At 38.6% G+C, this 21,868-nt stretch overlaps 2 protein-coding genes and 3 long non-coding RNA genes across 6 annotated transcripts; 3 read left to right on the forward strand and 2 right to left on the reverse strand.

Moving 5' to 3' along the window:
* Positions 1-3,835: 3,835 nt before the first annotated feature.
* LOC140176358 (uncharacterized) lies at positions 3,836-5,353 on the reverse strand. Its single transcript, XR_011867566.1, has 2 exons — positions 4,257-5,353; positions 3,836-4,177 (listed from the first exon to the last, which is right to left on the reverse strand). It is a non-coding gene; the product is annotated as an uncharacterized lncRNA (long non-coding RNA).
* Positions 4,913-5,955, forward strand: LOC112721287 (uncharacterized). The gene is made up of 2 exons (XM_025772357.3): positions 4,913-5,398; positions 5,496-5,955. Exons 1-2 carry the CDS (start codon positions 4,928-4,930, stop codon positions 5,661-5,663), a joined length of 639 nt encoding a protein of 212 aa, XP_025628142.1. The 5' UTR covers positions 4,913-4,927; the 3' UTR covers positions 5,664-5,955.
* A 122-nt stretch (positions 5,956-6,077) lies between these two features.
* Positions 6,078-9,734, reverse strand: LOC112721286 (uncharacterized). Of its 2 annotated transcripts, none has more exons than XM_025772355.2 (11): positions 9,399-9,734; positions 8,926-9,165; positions 8,711-8,794; positions 8,394-8,524; positions 8,206-8,303; positions 7,562-7,650; positions 7,369-7,477; positions 7,109-7,263; positions 6,952-7,022; positions 6,626-6,740; positions 6,078-6,493 (listed from the first exon to the last, which is right to left on the reverse strand). In XM_025772355.2, the coding sequence occupies exons 2-11, from the start codon at positions 9,157-9,159 to the stop codon at positions 6,323-6,325; spliced, it is 1,257 nt and encodes a 418-aa protein (XP_025628140.1). In that variant the 5' UTR covers positions 9,160-9,165; positions 9,399-9,734; the 3' UTR covers positions 6,078-6,322. The 2 variants fall into 2 exon arrangements, with proteins under 2 accessions (XP_025628140.1, XP_025628141.1); XM_025772356.3 differs by having other exon boundaries at positions 8,926-9,186; positions 9,399-9,527.
* Positions 9,735-11,044: 1,310 nt separating this feature from the next.
* On the forward strand, positions 11,045-14,525 carry LOC112721380 (uncharacterized). Its single transcript, XR_003812258.2, has 4 exons — positions 11,045-11,101; positions 11,959-12,824; positions 13,312-13,541; positions 13,663-14,525. It is a non-coding gene; the product is annotated as an uncharacterized lncRNA (long non-coding RNA).
* A 1,020-nt stretch (positions 14,526-15,545) lies between these two features.
* Positions 15,546-16,428, forward strand: LOC140176359 (uncharacterized). Its single transcript, XR_011867567.1, has 3 exons — positions 15,546-15,667; positions 15,927-16,022; positions 16,154-16,428. It is a non-coding gene; the product is annotated as an uncharacterized lncRNA (long non-coding RNA).
* Positions 16,429-21,868: the final 5,440 nt, after the last annotated feature.

Here is a 21,868-nt window from a genome sequence, read left to right on the forward strand (position 1 = left end):
CTTTTTATCCTATTTGATTTTCAGTTGTTTGGGGACAAGCAACAATTTAAGTTTGATGTTGTGATGAGCGGATAATTTATACGCTTTTTGGCATTGTTTTTACATAGTTTTTAGTATGATTTAGTTAGTTTTTAGTATATTTTTATTAGTTTTTAATAAAAAATCATATTTCTGGACTTTACTATGAGTTTGTGTGTTTTTCTGTGATTTCAGGTATTTTCTGGCTGAAATTGAGGGACTTGAGCAAAAATCATATTCAGAGGCTGAAGAAGGACTACAGATGCTGCTGGATTCTGACCTCCCTGCACTCAAAGTGGATTTTCTGGAGCTATAGAACACCAAATGGCGCGCTCTTAATTGCTTTGGAAAGTAGACATCCAGGGCTTTCCAGCAATATATAATAGTCCATACTTTGCCCGCGTTTAGATGATGCAAACTGGCGTTCAACGCCAGTTCCATGTTGCATTCTGAAGTTAAACGCCAGAAATAGGTTGCAAAGTGGAGTTAAACGTCAGAAACAGGTTACAAACTGGCGTTCACCTCCAAGAGAAGCCTCTACACGTGTAAAGCTCAATGCTCAGTCCAAGCACACACCAAGTGGGCCCCAGAAGTAGATTTCTGCATCATTTACTCATTTCTGTAAACCCTAGTAACTAGTTTAGTATAAATAGGACTTTTTACTATTGTATTTTCATCTGGGGATCTTCGGATCTATCTTTGATTAGTTTTATGTTATCTTAGACCTTTATGGGGGCTGGCCACTCGGCCATGCCTAGACCTTGTTCTTATGTATTTTCAACGGTAGAGTTTCTACACACCATAGATTAAGGTGTGGAGCTCTGTTGTTCCTCATGAATTAATACAAAGTACTATTGTTTTTTTATTCCATTCAACCTTATTCCGATTCTAAGATATTCATTCGCACTTCAATATGAATGTGATGATCGTAACTGTCATTATCATTCCCAACATATGAACGCGTGCCTGACAACCACTTCCGTTCTACCTTAGATTGAATGAATATCTCTAGGATTCCTTAATCAGAGTCTTCGTGGTATAAGTTAGAATCCATGGACGGCCATTCTTGAGATCCGTAAAGTCTAAACCTTGTCTGTGGTATTCGGAGTAGGATCTGAGAAGGGATGGTTGCAACGAGCTTCAAACTCGCGAGTGCTGGGCGTAGTGACAGACGCAAAAGGATCAATGGATCCTATTCCAGTATGATCGAGAACCGACAGATGATTAGCCCATACAGTGACAGCGCATTGGACCATTTTCACTGAGAGGACAGGATGTAGCCATTGACAACGGTGATGCCTAACAAACAGCTTGCCATAGAAAGGAGTATGAATGATTGGATGAAGACAATAGGAAAGCAAAGGTTCAGGAGGAACAAGCATCTTCATACGCTTATCTGAAACTCTCACCAATGAATTACATAGGTATCTCTATCTTTAATTTACGTTTTATTTATATTTTAATTATATTTTAATTATCAAATATCCATAACCATATGAATCTGCCTGACTGAGATTTGCAAGATGACCATAGCTTGCTTCAAGCCGACAATCTCCGTGGGATCGACCCTTACTCACGTAAGGTTTATTACTTGGACGACCCAGTGCACTTGCTGGTTAGTTGTGCGAAGTTGTGACAAAGAACTAAGATTATGAACGTGCATATTAAGTTTTTAGCACCGTTACCAAGGAATGAACCGTCACGATTTCTGCGCACCAGTTGTGCGGAGTTGTGACAAAGAGTTGAGATTACAATTGTGCATACCAAGATGTTGGCGCCATTGATGATCACAATTTCGTGCACCAAAGGTCACCTCTTCCAACAGGGTCTGCACCATTGAATCCAATGCAGGAAGCTAGTGAAGCCACTGCATCATGGTTGGCAGGCTTCCTCAACTTTGTGCCCACCGCAGGATTCAAAGCCCCAAGAAAGAAGTGATTAATGTCCATAGGATTAGGATATCAGTCTGAAAATTTGTGTTGTTTTGTGAAATAATTATGACAATGTTCTATTTATTTTTGGTTTGTTCATTGATGAGCGGATATTTTATACACTTTTCAGCACTATTTTCCTTATGTTTTTTGTTATGTTTTGTTAAGTTTTAGTAAGTTTTAGTGTTAAATTTACTTTTTGGATGCTACTTTGAGTTTTTGTGGTTTTCTTATGATTTTAGGTGATTTTTGGGTGATTCTAGCAATTTCTGGAAAAGTCTGATTCAAAGGCTGAGAAAGGACTGCAGATGTTGTCGGATTCTGACCTCCGTGCACTCAAACGAGCATTTCTGAAGCTACAGAGGTCCAAATGGAGCGTTCTCAATAGCGTTAGAAAGCTAACATCCATGGATTTCCACCAATATATAATAGTCCATACTTTGCTCTGGAAATGATGGTCCAAAGTGGGCGTTGAACGCCTACCTTACCCCTTGTCTAGAGTTGAACGCCCCAAAGGGAGCAAATCGAGTTGGACGGCTCAAAAGGAGCAAGCTCAGCGTCCAACGCCCCAAGGGGAGCCTAAGCACATGGAATCACTCAAATCTCAGCCCAAACACTCACAAAGTAGACCCCAGAAGTTGATTTTTGCATTAAGAGTCTAGTCTGTCTTATTTCTGTAATCTTTAGTTATTAGATTAGTATTTAAAGAAGAAATTCATTATCTTCTAAAGAGACTCTTAGCACATTCGAACTTTTGATATGATTTTCTGTAAGCTATGAGCAACTAAACCTCCTAAGTTAGGGTTAGGAGCTTTGCTGATTCTCATGGATTAATAATATTACTGTTTCTATTTCAATATGTCTAATTCTATTCTCTTATGTATTCTCGTTCTTCATCTTATGAATTGAGAATGAACCATGACAATCATCCTTATTCTACATGGGTTTCGTGCGAGTCCTGACCCGGATAGCATAGAGCTAAGGCTAGAGAATACATTGCGGATTCCAAGAGAGTGCCTGGGTTAGCTTTGGATACGTGACGTGAAATCCCGTTAACCGTGGGTTGGTGAGGTCTCTGTGGCACTAAGGCTAGAGTAAGAAAAGCAGCATTCTCTGATCTAGAAGATCCGACCTTGTCTGTGGCGTTTTGAGTAGGATCGCTAAAGGGAGTGGATTGCTTAGAGCTTCATCTTTTGCTATAATGAGAAGCCATGGGTGACTTGATGAGAGGACATAAGTCACTCGCCTGGTAAATTGCTATAGTAGAGGAGATTAACTTGATGAGAGGACATGAGTTAATCACTTACGGCTGCCATTGAATGAATCAAGCGTTATTGAAGTAGACAATAAGAAAAGTTAATCCAGAAAGATAAAGCATCTCCGAAGCCTTAACTGACTTCCGATCACTGGTTTCACCTCAATCTCGTATTCGTTTATTTACTATCTTGTTTATGAGTTTTTTACAACAACCAATTTCTCTAATTGCCTGACTGAGATCCGCAAGATTGCCATTACTCGCTCAATCCGACAATCTCTGTGGGATTCGACCCTCACTCACCTGAGGTATTACTTGGATGACTCGGTATACTTGTCGGTCGATCTGTGCGAAAAGTTCCGAGCCAATTTCTCGCACCATTCATGGTGATTTATAGACTTCTTTGCAACTATGTTATGGTAATTAGGTTACCGAAAAATAGCTAAAACAATGCTAAGTTTCTTTTTTATTGTTATTGTCATCACTGCATTATTGCAGAACTTTAGATGAACTAATGTTATTTTGGATCAGTTATGAATGATATTTTATGTTAGCTATTGTTATTGTTGCTTATCCATTTGATAATTGTGTCTTTAATTACATTTACAAAAACAAAACCACACAAACAAGCTACGAAAGAGCACAATCATTTCATAAATCAAAACCCACCTTATATCAATTACAATGTTTATAAAATGGATTACCTTAGCATCATGATTTTGCATTGCAGGACTGATTCTATTCAAACCTTTAACACCAACATTAACACAAACACAAATACTATGAAAAATACTAAACCAAGCACTTGGATCATCACTTTTACATTTTTTACATTTGCTTCCAGTTTACCCACCTTCCATGCAATGTTCATCTTCATCTCACCATTCTCATTTTCTTTATCAAATTTCATCAGCACCTCATCTTGTACAGAATCTGCCCAGACAAATAACCCGCACTAATTCTTTCTACTAGTCTGCAAATATACATCAAGTTTAACAAACATCTACCTCAAATCAATAATATTTAAAATTTCAAAAAGTTAACGTACTCACATTATAATTTGGACATCCGAAGAACGGCTTATAGGATGCGTCTTTATCCCTGACCACCTAAGGACCGGCCGACACCCACATCCGCACCACTCCGGAACTAGTCCATGCTTGCTTCGCACATTGTTCCTTGTCCACTTTTCCGTTGTAGAGGAGCGATTCGACCTTCCTGAAACGTGATTGTCACTCATGGGCGCAATAGCAATAGCAAGAAGAGGAAGAAGAAGAGAAAGAAGAAGAAGAACTATGTTTAGGGTTTATGATTGGTGTCAAGGACGGCATTGAAAAATTTTGGAACGTATTCCACATTAGCTAGCCATTTCAGACGTCCTACGTAAAAGTGGGTGCTCCAGATCAGTGCTCCGCCTGCTAACTCATGCCGGAATTAGATAAAAAGACCTATATGTAGCCCGGAGCTCAAGCTGAAAGATATATTTAGTGCAATTGAAAACTGAAAGATAACATTAGTGCACAGACCTAATATGAAGGATCACTTTAGGAATTTACTCCCTTTTTGTCATAGGAAACTAGGGCGGAGGCCCACAAAAAGCTGTTATTTTTAGAAAATATTTTTGTCCAACAACCACGACGACCCGACCCGTGAAGATCCTTCAGCTCCAACAATAATCGCAACGAAGCAGCGCGCTTTCTTTCTCCCAAATAAAACTGCACCGATGAGAACCGCTGTTCTCTTCCTCACCGCTTTCCTTCTGATCGCAGCAACGCCCTCTCCCTCCCAATCCCTCTCCTTCGCTCCCTTCTTCCGCTTCCAGCGCCTTCTCTCCCTCTCCAGGTCCCTACTCCACAGTGTCGCCGACCTCCGCGCCAATCGCGGCGACGTCTCCGGAGCTCAACGTGTCCGGGCACTATCTCAGAAGCTTGATGGAGGGCTGGGCCTTGGATTCTGGAGGATGGCGTTGGGTGCCGCATGGGACTACGCGTGGAATTGGAGGAGCCTGCCCCTCGCGCCCGCGGAATTATATGGCGCTGTTTCGGACTTGAACGAGTTGATGACGGGACTCAGTGAGTTGACTCGCTTGGAGTCGGCCGCCGAAAGGTCTGCCTGGGTTGCCCGAAATTACCAAAATGTATTCACTGTCTCTAAATCTCTCTCCGCCAAGCTGCTTAAAGCGTTTAGCGAATCGGTATGAAACGTCGTCATTTCTTTGATTTATCTAATTTGATTCCGTTAATTTTGTATTAAGCTGTATTTGAGTGACATAAAGGTTATCATTGTTGCAGGGTGTGTTGAGAGAAGTGGTGGAGACGGTGCAAAAAGAGGTGGTGGAAGGTGGATTAATAAGAGATTGTCTTGAATTGGGTAGCAAGGATTTTAGTTCTTTGATTCAGCTTCTCAAGGATTCGCTCTTGCAATTCTTTCCTCTTTCTGATCGAAATCCTGAGCTATAGCTACTAAGCATCTAGACCTTTGATCACTTTTTTAGCATTGATTTGTTAATCCACTATATAGTTACTTAACATTTTGGTGCTTTTGGGATGATTTAATTTAATTGGAGCTGTGTTAAATTCAATTTTCTAACTTCGCTTCCTGTAGGTTTTCCTCTTAGAAAACAAGTCTACTGTTAATTGGTACAAAGCTTGTTTGAGAGAAATATAATATTATTCATTTCGTGTTATCTTGTACAAAAAATGTTATCATATTCCGTCTACATCAACTTAATGAAGTTCTATTATATGTAAAGCTGCTTCTATTCAACAATGTAATCATCTTCCCTTCTTTTGATTTAGTTTTGAACTTTTGATTGAGTTTTGGACACTTTTAATGCGTTAGCGACTAAACCATTAATGTATGACGAGCAAATATTCCCCCGAAAAAAATAATATATTATATATAGTAGGAACTCCAAAAATTACACAAATGTACAAAAAATAGCCTATTTCTAATGAAAGAAAAAATTTTCAACAAAAGCCTATAAATTACACAATAACCAGTCATGATCCTCAAAGTTGAAGACTGAGGTAAATACATATGTTCCTATTCTCCCAAATCTAAAACGTCTTAACAAAAAAAGTTCTTAAATTTTGAATACAAGGGCAAGGTCAAAATTTCAGTGTATCGCATTATGGGAAGGTGAAAAAAGTTGAACAAAAGCATACTCGTCTTTGTAAGTCAAACCTGCCTCGCAAGAAGCTTCACATGCATACACCACAATTGAAGCCCAGTCCAAAGAGTCCGCTTCATTGTCTACCCCGAAGTAATATAGCAGCTGTGGTAAAATCTGGCACCACCAACAATAACAGCTTATTAACTAAAACTCTAAAAGTAACATCGATACCTCAAAAAAGAAATAGTATAATGTAGTAGAACGATGAAGAACCTCTCGAGCAAAAAATCTCACATAACTACCTACCTGAAATTCATGACACCTTGGTCCACCACAGTAACTGCATTTAGGGATATCAGCATTGGATGGCCGACCACTCGAAACAGGCCATATTGGCTTCGCATTTGTATCCCTATAGTACCTGCATTTACCATAAGTTTGTATCGGTCAATTGAATGGAAATATATCTTGAAATCAGTTCAATCAATTTGGTTATTTTGAATTTGTTTATCCATTAGGCAAGAAAATCTGACTATGGAACATTGTTAGCAAATAACTACCATCGTAAGGACGCTAAAAGAAGTTCTTCAATTTGGTTAAAGCACTCTAAATAGCTTAATAATAATAATCACCTCAACACTTGTTCAGGGGCCTTGGCAATGCGTTCTTGGAAGTAAACCCAACACTTTTTGTCATCATCACCCTGTTTGTAAATAATATCATTAGCAAATAATATGCTTAAACAATAAGCAACATCACTTCAGTGATGAAAACAACTACCGATAATACCTGAAAACTATCCATAAGTGAATTCATTGTGTCATCAATCTTGTTCTTCGAGATCAAGGAATTAGATAAGGCATTATCCTCAGGAATGTCTGTGTTATATTCACTTTCATGTTCAATGATGATTTCAAATTCAGGCCACACATTCTTGCTTCCAACTGTATGGTAAGATATCGGATGTAATGAACATTATGCTAGGAAGCCTTAAATTTTAGATTAACCTATGTGACTCTTGACTTATACAAGTCTTAAACAACTGTGACCTTTATGAGAATCCAATGAAGTGGCTCCACTTTTATTGGATTCACCAATAGCTGAAGAAACTTTCATCTGCTGGCAAGCAATTTTATGACCTGAGCGCCAACTCATTACCTGCAAATTGAAAGTGGAAAGGAATTTTATAGGATAAAATTTGTGGAAAGAAGACTAAATGAAACATTTAAACAATTCGGCTACCTGGTGTTTCTCAGAGCAGTACTGCACTTGTCTGCAACTACTGCAGAGTTTATCTCCTTTCCATGTTCCACACCAATTGCAAAAAGCAGCTAAAAGAAAAAAAGATTCCCATCTTTTAATAAGATGTGCCTAATCAATAGAAGTACTAATACACCGATCTTAATATGAAAGCAGGTCATATATTAGTCATATATACAAAGCAAAAATAATAGTAGAAATAATGCACAGTATAGCAACAATAAAAATACAATGTACGAGCAGCTTGTTCAGGGTATCAAATTAAGTTTGAGATTGAAATGTAGCAAAAGCATAGTGCCACAAAACCAAAAAGATGGATTGCATGTACTCATGAACTCTATAACTTGTGCAATAACTCTAGAATGCTACTCCTCATAAGGAAATAATCACCAGTTAAAAAAAATTCATAAATCAACGGATACAACTAAGAAAACTAGCAATTGAATAACAGAACAGAAACCACACTCACACAGAAGCAGAGACCATCTGATAATCATCAATACCATTTTCCCAAGATACAAAATCACACAAACTTGTAAAAATGAATCAAATTGCAATAGCATATACATTTATATATGTGTATGATACCCAACAAATAACCCAAAATAAAATGATGATAAACTGACCTCCACTGCCAGAAGGTTTGTAATTCCCATCATTCTTAGGGGGTTCACTCGAGTAAAAAGGATTAAAGCGAGGTAACTGACAACGGAAAACCTTCACACTTCAATAAATCATTACAGAATCAGAATTCGGCCAAAGGAATCAAACAAAAATGAAAACAAAACTTTCTTTCTTGTCAGACATTACCAACCTTCTAGATGGCTTCTCTGGATCGCGTTGCCACTGTTCATGCTGATCCCTGAGAAGACATTTCATCGAACGGCACATGAAAACAAACAGCATCCGGTGAAATGCACTTTCCTTCTTAGTAGGTGCATAAACCTATCATTTCAAGGATTCCACTAATCCCTTAGCTGGGTAGAAGAAAAATGATATATCCTCCTAATTGGTGTAGCTAATAATTCTCCTAACTTGAAATTTCGCTCACATCTTTGAATGAATATCGTGTAAATTACAAACCATGCCATTATTAGGAAGGTATAGCAACAGTGATGGATACAATGATACCTGAACCAGGAATTGTAAAGGCTCGCCACAAATGTCACAAATTGATGACCTCCCTGATGGTATATCCACAGGATCAAGCCAAGCCTACAACAATATTCACAGTTCACAAAGAACACACCAACATAAAAAATTGAAACTTTCCTTGTTTTTATATAACAGCCAGGTTTTACTTTCATTCAATAAGAGGCACAAACACAGAAGCATAGTGGGAGTACCGGTACTCCACCAGCTTTGCTCGGGAAAAATTGGCGCTCAAGAGACCATTCATTTTTGGGCTTCTCAACGAACCCAAGAGTGACAGCTTCTTCTTCTTCTTCGTCATCGTCGTCATCATCTTCGTATTCGTCTAGAACAATGTCTTCATCAACAGCATTATCATCATCATTGTCATCGTCAATTCGAACGGCCTTGAGCTTCTCAGCATGCTCTCCAATGGCGTCAACATCCATGGTAATCTGCTTGAGAACGATGGTAATCTGAATATCAAACCAATCATGCTATCGAATGACTGAACAGGAATTCACCGGATAATAAAAATTCTAAATAATCAACTTTGAGCCTCAAATCTAAGTTTAACAATCAATCATACCAAAATTTATAAAATTAGGGTAATTACTACTTTTGATAATAAAAAAGTAACAAGGTCCAGAGTAAAAAAGTAAGGAAGCATATTAGAAGATGCCCATACCAGAGGAGACAGAGGTAGAGCAGAAGCACAAGCACAAGCTCAAGCACGAGGGAGGAGGAAGCGGCAGAGGCGAGCCGAAGAAAACTTTGCCAAGTTCGAGGGGGCTATGCAGTAAACTTTGTTTTTTTTGGGTATTATTAGGTTTTGAGAACCGAACCGGTCATCGAACCGTTCTGATTACTAGTTTATTGGTTTATTAGTTCAACTGATTCAACCATAATTCAATCAAAAAAATTGTTTTATAATAAAATAATAAATAAAATATAAATAAATACATTAAAATATAATTATAGTCTAATATAAATTTTAAAATATCACCCAAATTAAAAGTACTACATATTCCATAATGTTATATTCTCATTCAAATACAAACTCAAAAATCAAATAAAAAAAAAAAAGTGTCATATAAACTACAAAGAAGATAAGTGTCATATAAACTACAAAGAATATTAAATATCATATAATATATCTCAAGGGACATTAGTGTATATATTTACAAATAAAACAAAATTGTATGTAACCCACAGCAACAATAATCAGATGGGGTAAAAATCAAGTACTAAATATTAAATTGAAAATTTAATAGCAATGAAATTTGTTATAGAATTTCATGAGACTATAGGGGACATGGGCTGCAGTATATTCTTGGCATCTATAGTTGACTACAGAAGAAATTTATTTTAGTAATAAAGATATCAATAAAATGAATCAGCTTAATTGGTGAAAGGGAGCTAAATTGGTGAAATGTAATCTGGAATAATGTTCACTGTATATATTTGGGGAGACCGAATTGAAAAATACAGTTATTCCAGATCCCAAGCGAGTCAATTATGGTTCACAAGGTAGTAGGATTGTAATAACTGAATCAGTTGATGGTACTTTGCGCACTGCAAGCATAATGTCCAATAGTGAATACCCAAAGCTTAAGTACTCTATCTCTCTTGAAATTGTTCATACAAAGTTGTGTTTAAATAAGGAAAAATAATCCACTCAAATAAAACTTGAAAGGACTCGATCCAATTATGAGGAATACATAGAGGAAAATGATAGGCCAGTGACAAAGCTATTTTAGTTTAAACTAGGCCTCTTTATATCTTCCAAACCAGCAAATAAGCATAGTTCCATTAACAGAGAATATGTCCACCTCATGAAATAATTTTGCGGCGTACAAAGCAGACAATGGTCTCTGCTCAGCGGTTGAGAACAATAGTATTGCCACAGGCCAATGCCAGTCCAACCTTCCAAGCAAACATGAGAAGAGGGAAATTCCAAGGAATGATCTGACCAGCAACACCGATCGATTCATACAATGTTTGCACATGATATTGCCCATCAGCAATGTTTTCAATATTTGCAATGTTTTCAATAACAATATTGTAGGCTTACAACAACCCATTAATCTCAACACAGATAATTAGACACAGTGGTACACAATAAAAAAAAATTAACAGCAGCAAGGTTAGAATCAAGAATATCATAATCAAATCACAGATTAACTGATTAACTAACAATTAAAAGCACAATTACAGTTACAAAAATAAAAAATACCTTCAAGGGAAGGGCTGCGCGATGGAACAGAGCTGACGCCGCTGAAGGGACTGGAACGCGGTGAAAGAGAGCTGGCGCGGCGGGACAGTGGCTACGCGATGGAGGCTTCGACGTTCGAACGGTGGCTGCGGGATGGAGGGAAGGAAGTTTGTGACGTTTGCTACATAATGGAGGGGAAGTGAGGGAGCAGGCGGTGGCTGTTCGAAGTTGGAAGGTTGCGACGGTGGTTGTTCGAAGTTAGAAGTGGCGACGGCGATGGTAGCAAGTTGTGGCTGGACGGAAGTGACACTACAAGAAAAAAGGCCTATGGCCACGCTTTTTTTGCCACGCTTTAAAAGCATGGCCAAAAGTGGTCAATGGCCACGCTTTTTGTGAGGGTGGCGATTGAATATAGATTCAGCCACGTTTTTTTCCGCCACGCTTCAAAAGCGTGGCGAAAAGGGTCAATGGCCACGCTTTTGTAAGGCTGGCAGTTGAATAGAGATACGGCCACGTTTTTTTGCCACACTTCAAAAGCGTGGCCATAGACAAAAACAGGGACGTTTTGAAAGAGTGGCAGGGTTTCACTACAGTAACGTTTATAAAGCGTGGCCATATCCTGGTGCTCTTTTACCACGCTTTTAAAGCATGGCCATATCCTGATGCTCTTTTGGCACGCTTTAAAAGCGTGGCCAAAAGGTTTTAAAAAAAACCTAATAACCCGCCCCAAACCCAATAACCCCTCATCCAGACTCTCTCACTCTCAACTCTTACACCGTCACTCTCATCGATTTATGGCAATCTCCCCTCGCTGCGCCATTTTGAGGATTTGAGGAGAAGAGCTCAGATCCCCGCCCTCGCTGTGCCATTTTGATGTCATCGCCATTCCTTTCCTGCTTTCGGCCATCCCACACCTGCCGTAATTGTCCTCCACCACCGGCGCCACCAGGCCCCTCCAACCCCAACCTGACCACGTACCTGTACCACACCGACACGGGCCTCGTGACTCTAACATGGTCACGCTCTATCTTAGGCCGTTCCCTCCACGTCCACGTCCACAACCACAACCCCTTCGATTCCCCTCCTCCTTATAAAGCCCTTTATATTCTGGAAGAAGCACGGATCCAAAATCCTCTCTTCCACCACGCGAGTCTTCTGGAACCTCTCCAAAGCCAAGTTCTCTTCCTCCTTCTCCCCCGAACCCCACTCCTCCTTCTACCTCGCTCTCGTCGTCCACAACCGCATCGTTCTCCTCCTCGGCAATTCCCCCAAAGACGCCTACTCCAAGTCCAAGGCTCTCTACGCTAACAACCCCCACTCCCTACTCCTCAAGAAGGAACATGTCTTTGCCGACACCGTTTACTCCACCACCGCCATTTTCGGCGGAAAGACCCGCCGTATTCAAATCGACTGTGGCTCCTCCAGGGATAACGACTCTGCCTCCTCCAAGCTCTCTTTCTCCGTCGACAGCGACAGGATGCTGCAGATAAAGCGCCTCAAGTGGAAGTTCAGGGGGAATGAGAGAGTTGAAAGCACGGAGGGAGCGCCGGAGCTTCTCCCGAAAGAGAAGGATTCAGAAGGCGGCGAAGGTGAAAACGAACAAGGACAACAAGGAAAAGCGTCAGAGGGAGAAGAACGAGCTAGCGAATCGCCTTGCGAAACTGAGTCATAGCGCGGCGTGATGAAGAGTTCAGATAAACCTCCGATGGGGTCGAATTCAAGAACCCTAGCTGCTGAATCACCTGTTGTGAACAATCGGAGTGATGGTACGGTTTGGTTTCAATGAGTATTTGCATATTTTTTAATCTTCAAAAATCTAAATGAGTGATTTCTTTGTGGTGAAATGGTCCGGTTGGGGAGCCTGCTATGCCGAATATGGATGTCAAAGCTGAAAGTAAGGTTAGAGCATTTCCATGATAACTTGTTACTATTTTTATTATGTTTCTTAAATCGAGATTTTAAGTATTGTTTTGCTGTGATCGTTTTAAATTTTGTGGGAATCTCACTCTTTGTGTTCATCTGCTTGAAGTTGTAAATTGTACTTGTACATATGTGATACGTGAGAAGGGCTGGTTTTGGTTATGGTTAGAATTTTCTGAGCTGCCTGATTTAGGGTTGTTCTTATCTTTCTTAATGTTGAGTGTATAGTCTGAGCTACCTGGTTTAAGGCTGGCTGGTTTCGTTTATTGTGTTGTTTTGGTTTTGTTTATTGTAAATATGGACTTTGTAATCAGACACAAATACAAGAAGCCAGAAAGATCTTTAGTCTTTTTGAGATATTTATTATATTAAAATATATTTTGCTTCAAATTTATGCTATTATATTATTGGTACTAGACAAGGACTTGAAATCTTTGACCTAATGCTAGTGCTTATTGTAAGGCAGAGAGTGGTTGGCACAAGGAAAATGAAATCCTTGATGACAGTTAGGTCCAGCAAAGTAGAAAGAAAGGGCCAGCTACCTCGCATCTCGATGGATTGAATTGGGAGGTGTTTGTTGTCAATGAGTCGGATGTCAATGCCTTTTGGCTACCTGGTGGTGAGATTGTTGTATACACCGGATTATTAGAGCATTTTAAAAGTGATGCTGAGATTGCCACTATAATTAGACGTGAGGTATAATTGTGCTTTGTTTAACTAATTGTTTTTTCGGTTTAAGATTTGTAGGAGGTTCTTGGTTTATTAATTCTTCTGAAAGATATCTATGCTTATTTGTCTGTTTTTTCTTCTTAATTAGGTTGGTCATGCTTTGGCCCGACACACCGCTGAATATATGACAAAGAACTTATGGTTTGCTATCCTGCAGTTTATTCTTTATCGATTTGTCAAATTTTAAAATGATCTCTCAGGTTATTTACATACCTTTTTCAAGCTAGTTTATTGACTTAGTCTCTGAGGTAGAGTAACTAAACAAAAAACTTAAATGATCAAATATAGTGTGAGGAATAATTTCCAACTCTATCTGACTTGTTCAACAGCAAATTTGTGAAAGTAATCTCCTACTTACTCGTTTCGTTTTAGCTTGCTCCTCGTGCACGGCAGTCACTACTCACTCACCAACCAAATAATGTTTCTCTATTTAAACATTTCATAACTAAGCTGAATTGTTTAGGAAGGAAGATGGCGGGCAAGCAAAGTGTTTCCTCTGACCCCCTGAGCTGGGGCCTAGCAGCGGATTCACTCCAGGGCAGCCACTTTCATGAGGTCAAACGCATGGTGGCGGAGTACCGAAAAACTATTGTTATGCTCATTACTCAATGGACTATGTCTCTGCAAATTCCTGTTGCTAAATAAATGGTTCATGTTATTGAGTTCAAGAAGAAAGAGTAGCAATTAACTAGTAAAAGGCATAACTAACCTTGATAGAGGGTTTATTTATAGTGGCAGAGCAAATTTTAGTTTTATATCCATGCCCCTCAACAGTTTGTAAATACTTATTTTTATTTATAAATTGAGGGGGCAAAGCAATTGACCTTTTTGTTTCAAGTCGAACAGCTCTCATTTTATTAGTTAGTTTCAAGATGTACTGCAGTTTCTATGTTTTAATACTATTTTAAACATGGATGGTGAGCATATTCTCAATTGCTCGTTTTCGTGAAATTAATTCCATGCTAACAAGGATGCTGAATACATAATATGCTGTAGAATGAGAACAAATACTCTTGACGTGTTCAAAAGTTTGCTGATAAATTTTACAATTACTCTAATTATTTATCTGTTTCTTTTACATTACTCTTGGATATATTATATTTGTTTGTCCTTGGTTTTATTCAATTTCTGCTGCTGAAGGAAGTTACCACCAGTATTAAATCAGGGGAAAATTAGCTTTTTGTTTAGTTTATTAAGTAATGTTAGTACCAGAGATACATTGATCCACAGATGTTGTTAATTATTCAACTCAATTTTTCAAAGGTTTTTATGAAGTATACTAGGATTGTATCATAACATTATGCTGTAGTTTTTTGCAGATTTGTGTTTTCAGTAAATAATCAATCGAAGATTGTAAGCAAGTGCTTGTATAGGAAGTAACAAGCATAAGCATTTTCCATAATTTATGTTATAGGAATAGCTTATTGATTTTCCATAATTTTGGGGAAACTAGAAACAACCTGTGCTGCTTTGCTCCTATGTTCTTTCCGTACTTCTTTCGCGCTGGTTTATGATTGGTCAGTCTTCTCTGCTCCAAAGGTCACTGATTCTACTGGTATGTTGTGAACGTAAAGATTTTCCCTCAAATTGTTACCTTGTTGCTGAATTAAATATCAGATTGGTAGGTAGATCCACTGAAATGACCCAAAATGAATAAGTTCTTTTCAGCTGGAAGGCAAAATTCTAATTTAAGTCCTGACAAACAAATTTTTAATTTGTTTTTACTATTTTATTTTTGGTAGAATTTGTGTGTGTATTAATTGTATAGAGTTAGTGTAGTTTGTGTTTTTGAACAATTTAGTGTAGTTAGTGTACTTATTGCCCCCTTTTTCGCTTAGCTATTATCTTGGAGTTTAATTCTTGCTTGAAATTGCACGATCATGCGTACATTCTAGCAGAAGAGATGCTGAATCCAATCCTTTGGACTATCTGTAACTCTATCTTCATGCTCAATATTAGATAGAATGCATAGCTAAATTTATCTGGATTTTCTTTATTCATTTGTTCCATTTTCTACTTTTTATGATATCTGCGTTAATTTACTGTTCCCATTTTTCTTCTTCTAGATTCCAGAACTGTGATGGCAATTCTTGGTAATGGTCTCCTCTAATTATCACTCTTTTTTTTATCCCCCTCTCTTGTCATCACTATATCCATCTATTATGATGGCCTATAATTTATGTTATTGTACCCTGGTAAATCTTAACTCTTCATGTTTCTAGCTGCTACCACGAGCAACTTAGTGTTTTTTTATCCCCTGTTGTATTTATTTTTATTCATTAGGGTTCATTGATTTTGGGGGGGGGGGGTAACAGTTTTGACTTTTGAGCACTTCTTATTTACTATTTTAAGGTGACTCCTGAAGATGTTCAAAAACTTAATCTCCCTCCAGAATCAGTGAACAAAACTCCATCTGGGGAAACATTTGTTAAATCAAATTTGCAGAAGGTCTGTTGCTTTTAGTTTGGTATTTTGAGCATAGTTTAGTTTCGTGTTATTGTACTTTTAGATTTGCATTTACCAATCAGTGAGCATAGTTTAGTTTCTGTTGCTTTATTGTTCTTGATATTTTGCTGCAGGCTAGTATTGGAATGGATAACTTGAACACTTAATGCACAAAGTGGAGCAATTTTAGGTTGATTCTGATCTTTTACTAAGTATTTAGGCTGATGAGCATGTCTATTAGTGTAATTTGATATATTATGAGCAGTTCTAACTTGTATTGTTTCTGTATTTTTCTTCGGTTTTTAGTTTTGAAATTTAAACTCAGATTTATTTTGTATTTGAATATTAGTTTTTTTAATGTATAAAACAATTATAGTAAATTATATATGTCACTAATTATTGTTTGATATGTCTTGTAATAAAAATTGCATACTATATTTGTAGGTTTGGTAATAAAAAAGGATTGAAAATTTATATTGTGTAGCAATGAAGATCAAGTAAGGAAAAGATTTTTTTTTTTAAATTTAACAAGGCTTTCGCCACGCTTTTAAAGCGTGGCTATATATCTTACTATGGCCACGCTTTAAAAGCGTGGCCGTATCTCTTCCTATCGTCACGCTTTAAAAGCGTGGCCATACCTCCCCTTTTGCCACGCTTTAAAAGCATGGCCATATCTCATCTACTGCCACACTTGTAAAAGTGTGGCCATATCTGCCCTATGGCCACGCTTTAACAGCGTGGCCATATCTCTACCTATCGCCACGCTTTAAAAGCGTGGCCATACCTCCCACCTACAGCCACGCTTTTAAAAGTGCCAATTTGTAAAAAAACGTGGCAAAAGACTGAAAAAAGCATGGCGGTAGATCAAAAAGCGTGGCGAAAAGCTATCGCCACGCTTTTTTCAGCTTTTCGCCATGCTTTAAAAGCATGGCAATAGACGTGTTTTCTTGTAGTGTGAGGGAGGAGCAGGAGCTCAGAGGAGCTCTGGACAGTGGCTAAGTGTGAGAGAGGCAGAGGCGCGTTTTGGTTAGCGTTGGAGTTAGGGTTCGGGTTCGGGGTTCCCCTTCAAAGCCAAACAACGGCGTTTCTGCAAAATTCAAAAATCGGCCCGATCACGGTTTGGTTCGACCGACCGGTTTCCAACCGGTTCAACAGTTCAAAAGCGGTTTTTAAAATTTGCTGTTTTGGTATCTGATTGATTTGTTTTTTATATTGATTCATGGTTCAATCGGTTTGATTGGCCGGTTTGAACCGATTTACAGAACCTTATTAACAGTAAACATCCTATATTATAGGAAGATTTTCAAGTGTACCGTCATACTGGTATATCAGTAATTTTTAACCGTTGATCTTAATTATATATATTATATATATTTTTTATAATTAAGATCAATGGTTAAAAATCACTGAAACACCGGTACGACGGCACGCTTGAAAAGTTTCGTATATTATATGGTATGTTGCTGAAAACCCAAGTCTCGCGAAGCCAAGGGCTAAAGCCCACTCAAATTATAATTAGGTTCCAAAAAAAATTAGGATCTTGTACATCTCACGGAAGATTTAAACTTTATGTACTTACTTAAAAGAACCAATAAATTCATCACTCAATTAATTTAAATTAATTAAATCATTAAATTACTAGTTTAACTTATTTCACTTAAATACTCAATTGTTCAAAGATTAGAATTTGCAGTTGAAACTTGGCTCAAATAGAAATCTGTAATACGCACTCAAATTCAAACCTTAGTGAATGTACTAAATATTAAAAAAGAATCTTTTAAGAGTTAATACTCAAATTCATCCCTGAAAGATACCCCAATCTCCATATTAGTCTCCGAAAGAAAAAGTTAATCAAAAGAGTCCCCAAAAGATACATGACTGAATCAGGTTCGTCCTTCCGTCAATTCGCTTGATAACATGGCTAACGTCTGCTCACGTGGGACGTTAACTGTCACGCTGGCAGAGAAGAAAAACGATGCCGTTTTGAGTGAATGTCCTGATAGACATGATTCGGCGTCGTTTTATGGGCAGAGTGGATTCAAAACGTTGCAGACTGTCACCCCATTCCATAACAAGTATCTCCATGTTTGGCTCCAAAATGTTTCGTCTCCCTCAAGCCATGCCCTAACCCCTTCACCTTGCATTCGAACGTCGCCATCCACGTTTCTCATTGTTGGTTGACGATCAAAGTAGAGTAGGTGTTGTTACTAAGAACAGAGGTCGTCGACTCTGTTAGCAACATTGATTGTGGAAGAAGCAATCGTGACGGTTAGAGGTAAGCATTAAAGTTTTTTCCTTTTTTTGAAGTTAGTTTGTAACCTGATGACTTAGGGGTGGCGTTCTGTATGTCTCTGTCTGATTACGGGTAGGGGTTTGAGGAGGCTAAGGGTTTGTGTGACTATTGTTGAAGTGTCAGAATGCATTACTTTGACTACCGTTGTGATGATATTGAGTTATGGGTCTTTCATTTTAATAAGGGTTACTTTTTGTTGTTGCATGTTTGTTTTGGGGTAAGGGTTTGTTATGTTATGATTGAGAATAGCCAGTGGCAATCTGTGTGGGCTAAGGATGTTTTCTTTTTTCTGATTGTAGATGGAAGGTCCTCCGATGACCTTTGTGTTTCACCATGGTGGATTGTTTAAGAAGAATGTGGAAGGATATGGTATATGAACCCGATAATACAGAGGTGTTGATGGGGGTTGAAGGAGACACGCTTGACGTCTTCTTTGTAAGGGGTTATTATAGGGAGTTGGGTTACATTGAAGCTGAAAACTGTTGGTGGAAAGATCCTGGAGTTCCCCTTTCATCAGGGTTGAGAAGCTTAGTCACAGACGCAGACTTGGTTGCCATGTGCAAGGATTACAGGAGAAACCACAATCTAATCAATATCTACCTGGAGAATTGTATTTCTCAGCCTTGTATAGTAGACCACATTGAGGAGGAAGTAGTGAATGTGGAAGCAGAAAGGTTAAAACAGAGGAAGTATTTGGAAGCTAAGAAGTGCAGTTCCCAACCTGTGAAGAAACCCACAACAATGGATCCTGAGTCCAACAAGCAAACCTCTCACCCCAACAGAACAACCTCACAGCCTAAGTCACAGCCCAATCCAACAATGAAGCCCATATCTAAGTCCAACCAACCAAAGGTAAAGCCCATGTCTCAGCCCAATAAACCAGCCCATCAGCCCAAAAAGACAACAGCTCAGCCCATGAAGCATGTTCCTCAGGCCAAGAAGACCAGTTATCAGGACAAATCAGTTCTACCTCAATCAAATTCATCATCAGAGGCAGCCAATAACTCACAAGGGCCAAAGGATAAACAAAGTAGCAGTGGCTACAGAGTCACAAGATCTGGAAGACAAGTGAAGGAAGCTCCCCTCCAGGAAGATGATACTGACTCTCATGATTCTTATGAGAGTACTGAAAATGAACTGTATAGGCCTCCAAAAGTTGTAGGAGATAACCTCTATAGCAGTGACAGTGACAGTGACTCTGGTAACAGAAAAAGAAGTGGAGAAAGGGACAGCAGGTCTGAAGTAAGAGAGAAGCACAAGCCCCCTAAGAAAAGATTAACTGATAAAGAAATAGAAACTGATGGTAGGGTAGCTTATGTTTTGAAATTTTTGTTACCAGATTTAGATGATAGTGATGGTGCCTCAGATGCTGACTCCTGGCATTCAGAGGATTCTGATAAGGTGTTGGAGTTTGATGAAGAATCACCAGCTGTATACCCTCAGTTCAATGAGAAAACAAAGTTTGGACAGTTGAAATTTGAGGTTAGTATGATATTTAAGTCCAAGTCTGAATTCATGCAAGCAACTAGGGATTATACAATCCAGTGGGGTAGAAATATTTTGTTTTCAAAAAATGACAAGGTTAGAGTTAGGGCTGTCTGTAAGTCTGAAGATTGTCCATGGGTAGTATACTGTGCATGTAATAAACAAGATGGATCTTGGCAAATTAAGACACTAGTAGATAGTCACACTTGTCCAAGAAGGAGGAAAAACAGAGCTACAACCCAAACCTGGACCTTGAGTAAACTAGTACCTAAGCTTAGAAAATACCCTACCATGAAGCATCGAGAGGTTTATGACTGGTTTGTTAGAAAGTGCAACGTCTATCTGAACCTAATCCAGCTCCAGCAGATATAGCTCCATCACCAACACAGACTCCAACAGTAATTGACATTAGCCAGTCTGAAAGCATACCACCAACCCAAGAAACACAACAGGTAATCTGCCATATGTGATTTATTTTAAACATTTGTTATTTCTTTTAAACATATGTCATTTCTTTTATAAGCTAAATCTAAATCTAGATCTATCATTAAATTATGTAGGAACAAGTCACAGCTAGGCCACCCAAGTTAAAGGTCATTAAAAGGAAAGCCAGACTTTAGTCCTCTCCTAAACCTACTGTAGCCGCACCAGTCGCTATCTCTGCTGAGACAATCAAGGGGACTAGTTCAGCCACTGCTAAAAAACTGGCCAACTTTATGACCTTCGTTCCTACTCCAGGCTTCAAGCCCCCAAGAAAGATTGATAAATGACTTTGATTGGTGTTGAAATGTATTCTGGTTGAATTTGTTTTTGTGTGAGGATACTTTATGTTTTTTTGCACCAGGGCAATTGAAGTTCCATTATCTACATTTTAGTTATCTATGTAACTGAAAATTGTACTATGCCCTTTTATTTTGGTCTAGCATACTTTTTAGGTTTGTATCCTCATGTAAAAGCTTATGACTTTGTTGTGGTCTATATCCTCATGTTAAACCTTTTTATTTTGGTCCTTAAGACAATGTGACATCTAGCCTTCTATGACAACTCAATGATTAAGAGTACTTTGACTACTCAATATTTAACAGTACTTTGACTACTGATTATGTCCATTCCTTAGTACATCTTACTATAATAGTGATCCGAATTTGTTTGGAACCTTTGAATTGGATTGTGTTGTCTTCATCTTAAAAAACCAAATGCAACATCTATTCTCACTCAAGAGATTCATCTCATTACACCATGACATATCAACAGAATTTGTTTTACTTGGAACGAGATAACAAACTACAAACGATCACATTAACCACAACTATCACAAACAGGAAAACTATTAACATTTTCAATGCTTTTACTTCAGCTTCCAAGCTGTTCAGTCTCCATGCCACCTTCATACTCATCATCCTCAACCCACTTAAAGTAATTGCAGTGACTGCCTTTCTGCAAATTCAAAAATCAGAAAATAAAAAATTAAATAAAACTCCAAAACACAAAACAACATGAAAAACCCTTAACTTCTTACACAACACTCACCCGGTACCTTGGACATGCACGGAATAGTCTATCTGGGTTCTCTGCTGTCCCAGATTTTCTTATCGCAGCCTTCAACCCACAGAAACATGATTCCTCATGGGTTTTCCTCTTGGTTCGCATTGAGGCGCTGGAACCATTACTGCCGTTCGAGAAGAACGACACACCACTACCACGGCCTCCATTTCCTGCCTCCATCGTCACCCCAAACTAGCAATTTCAACACTAACCCAGGCATATGGCCCTCTGATTGCTGAAGGCGACGTATTTATCGTCGAATTTAGGATTAGGTTTCAAACAATTAGGGACTGATTTGAACTGTTTTGCCAAACTTATCTTGTCAGCAATAGGTTATGACACATTGGCCTCTTCCACGTTGGAAGCTAACAACACACGTCAGCAGACATTAGCCAGGTCACCAAGGGAGTTGACGGAAGGACAAACGTGATTAACTTGAGTAACTTTTGGGGACTCTTTTGATTAACTTTATCTTTCGGGGACTAATATGGAGATCGAGGTATCTTTCAGGGAAGAATTTGATATT

This window comes from Arachis hypogaea, chromosome 11 (genome assembly GCF_003086295.3).
Source record: "Arachis hypogaea cultivar Tifrunner chromosome 11, arahy.Tifrunner.gnm2.J5K5, whole genome shotgun sequence".
Classification (NCBI taxonomy): domain Eukaryota; kingdom Viridiplantae; phylum Streptophyta; class Magnoliopsida; order Fabales; family Fabaceae; genus Arachis; species Arachis hypogaea.

Bases quoted from the DNA above. Each gene is read 5' to 3' on its own strand.
- LOC112721286 (XM_025772355.2), bottom strand. From the start codon at position 9,159: ATGGATGTTGACGCCATTGGAGAGCATGCTGAGAAGCTCAAGGCCGTT. The intron at 7,651-8,205 runs GTCAGTTTATCA...TTTTTCTTTTAG, and splicing joins CAAACCTTCTGGCAGTGGAG to CTGCTTTTTGCAATTGGTGT. The intron at 6,741-6,951 runs GTGATTATTATT...TGGTAAATGCAG, and splicing joins GCCCCTGAACAAGTGTTGAG to GTACTATAGGGATACAAATG.
- LOC112721287 (XM_025772357.3), top strand. From the start codon at position 4,928: ATGAGAACCGCTGTTCTCTTCCTCACCGCTTTCCTTCTGATCGCAGCA. The intron at 5,399-5,495 runs GTATGAAACGTC...TCATTGTTGCAG, and splicing joins TTAAAGCGTTTAGCGAATCG to GGTGTGTTGAGAGAAGTGGT.